General features: G+C 58.6%; 1 protein-coding gene across 1 annotated transcript in view; it reads left to right on the forward strand.

Moving 5' to 3' along the window:
- Positions 1–2,666, forward strand: part of LOC101651594 (guanylate cyclase D-like) — an 87,017-nt gene that overhangs the window by 66,354 nt on the left and 17,997 nt on the right. The window contains exon 12 of the mRNA XM_013006188.1: positions 1,352–1,500. Within this exon, the coding sequence (XP_012861642.1) occupies positions 1,352–1,500 (149 nt within the window). The remainder of the gene's footprint in view (positions 1–1,351; positions 1,501–2,666) is intronic.

The raw sequence follows: 2,666 nt of genomic DNA on the forward strand, positions 1-2,666 counted from the left end.
CACATGCAATGACGCCAAATGCAGGAAGATCACAGGCCAGTGGGTGGGAAGTCTTGTGGATCCAGTGGTGGCAGAGGCATCTCAGCATCGGCAGGGGTCTTCATGTGGCTCCTCCAGCCCCAGGGCTCACAGGAAGACCAGGCAGAGTCTGTGTGTCCTACCTCCAGGGAGCTACTTATCTCCTTAAGCCTCCACATGAGGTCATCAAGCAGTGACCTGATTGACAGGCTAGACGCCACCCCTTCACTCTTGTCTCCAATTGGCAACAGATCATGTAACTACCACAGATGTTGAGGCCCCAGAGCCATTCTTCACCTAAAAGACCGCACAGAAGGGGTTCCTTCGACTAGTCACAGATGACTCAGTGAAACGCCTTCATGCCTGCAGCAGCGGAGCCCCAGGCTCCCCCGACCACCTGCTTGGGGCAGGCCCTGCTTGCTCTTAGAAATAACCCTGGTGGAAGAGCCTGGATGTGGGTGGCAGCGAGCAGCGCTGGGGCACAACAGTCCAGCCCTGGGCCGCTCACAGGAAGGCAGTTCTCGGGGAGAAAGGTGGCAGTCTGCTTCCAGGACCTTGGCAGCCTGTGAAACGAAACGTCCGCGGGGCAGTTCTACTTGGGGTGGGCACTGGCTGGCGGTGGTGAGTTTGGGTAGTGTTGTTGGCGTTTTGTTTTGTGAGGGGCACGTTGCCATTTCCAAAGCACTTTCATCTGCATGATCCCACTCGGCGCTTGCAAGAGCCCTGGGAGATACTCTTTCTAAAGAGGAGTTGGGTGAGGCTTTTGGCAAGGAGCCAGCTGGAGCTGGGATTTGAGTGGACACCTCCTGATCCTTGCTCAGTGCTCCCTCCCCGCCCCGCTCCTCCCCCTCCCCCTTGCAGTCATTCTCGGAAAAGCCTGGGTCTGCAGAGGGTGTGGACGGCATGCGGGAACACGGGGAGCGCAGGGAGCCTGGGGAAGAGGGCTTCATGAAGACGGGACAGGAGACTAAATCTTGGTCAAACCCCAAGCCAAGCCAGTTCCACTGAGGCGCGTCTGACTGGTGGCACCCCCATGCCTCTTAAGCAGAACTGCACCCCATAGCGGCTTCAGTAGCTATGGGGGGGGGTTGGAAGTCATTTGCCAAATGGCATTTGTTCTATCTCGAATTAGGTCCCTCGACACAACGTGGGGCAGATTCAAGGGAAGCGGCAGTCTAAGGGCCACCCTGAGTCCACTAGGCAGTGTCCTCAGGGCTGGGTCCTGCCCTCCCTGGGACCAACTGTTCCTGTCCTCCCTCAAAAGGACCCAGCCTGGTCCCCTCCCATGAGCCCTCCTGGTCACATCTGACAGCCCCACTAGTGTTTGTTGCAGAAATCATCAGGAAGGTGGCGTCTCCCCCTCCCCTGTGCCGGCCCCTGGTGCCCCCCCACCACGGCCCCCCGGAGTGCATCCAACTGATGGAGCAGTGCTGGGCGGAGGCTCCGGAGGACAGACCTAGCCTGGACCAGATCTACAACCAGGTGAGAGCTCCCCAGAAGATTGCGAATGCTCACAAGGAAGGATGACCGTTTCACCTCGCTCTCCCCCGCTGGGGACTGGAGTCCGTGGCCTTGGACTGCTAACCGCAAGGTCCACAGCGCAAACCACCAGCTGCCCTGCGGGAGAAAGACGGAAGCTCTCTGCTCCCATAAAGAGCTGCAGAGACCGTCCGAAGCAGCTCTACCCTTTCCTCTAGGATGTTATGAGCCCGCATCAACCAGATGGCAGGGCACTTGCCAGAGTTCCCCAGTGGGAGCCCCACAGTTTCCCTGGGGCCTCGAAGCCCATCACCCCCAAGGGGGCCCGAGGACAGGGCTCTCTGAGAAGAGCTACTCAGAGTCACAGAGTCTGGGCTGTTTGCTGAGAGCCTGTGCAAAGCGCCGGGGGCTGGCTTCACTTCTTCCCATGACAACCCTGTGAAGGAGATTGGCGAGTATCTGGGCTTTATCAGGGTGGAAAAAGAGGCAAGGGAGTGAGGGAATAAAAGGCCAGGCTGCATCAAACCTGGGGTTGCCTGTATGCACAGCTGGGGCTCCTGGCGCCAGAGCAGAGGGGCCACTGTGGCTGTGGAGAAAATGCTAGCTCTCGCCTCCATGAGTGGAAGCGGTGAGGGAGGCCAGGCCCCCCCAAACTTGCCTCAGGGGCAGCAGCGAGAAGTGAGGCAAGTCTGTACATGTCTGCAAGGTAGTGGTGGAGTGTGTAGGCCTGACTGAGCTGGCTAATGGCTCCCTCAGGGCCAAGGCATGCAGCCCGAGAGATGACATCTTCATGACTCCCCTGCTGTCCCCAGCCCAGTGGGGGATTGCCAAGGAGAGGCTCGGTGAGTGAGAGGGGGTGTGCAGACGGGCGGTGAGGGAGGGGGTGGGCAGGAAGGCAGACAACAGCGAGAGCCACAGGTGCCTTTTGCAAAGCCTTCCCACCTGCCCTCTCTTCCTGCCCTCCTGGGCTTCGCATGGGTGGTGAGCCCCTGTCATGACTGAGAACTCTGGAGTGAGGGGGCTCTAGATTGTCGCCCTGGGGGTGGGATGCAGAGGTAGGACTTGCAACGAGTTCTTTTACACAGATAAGCAATTGTCTGTTGCTGTTGTGGAAATATATACACTCTAGAAGAGAAACCAACTCACCAGTTTCTACGTGTTCAGTTCAC

This window comes from Echinops telfairi, unplaced genomic scaffold (genome assembly GCF_000313985.2).
Source record: "Echinops telfairi isolate 266 unplaced genomic scaffold, ASM31398v2 ScPeMD7_1713;HRSCAF=2227, whole genome shotgun sequence".
NCBI lineage: Eukaryota > Metazoa > Chordata > Mammalia > Afrosoricida > Tenrecidae > Echinops > Echinops telfairi.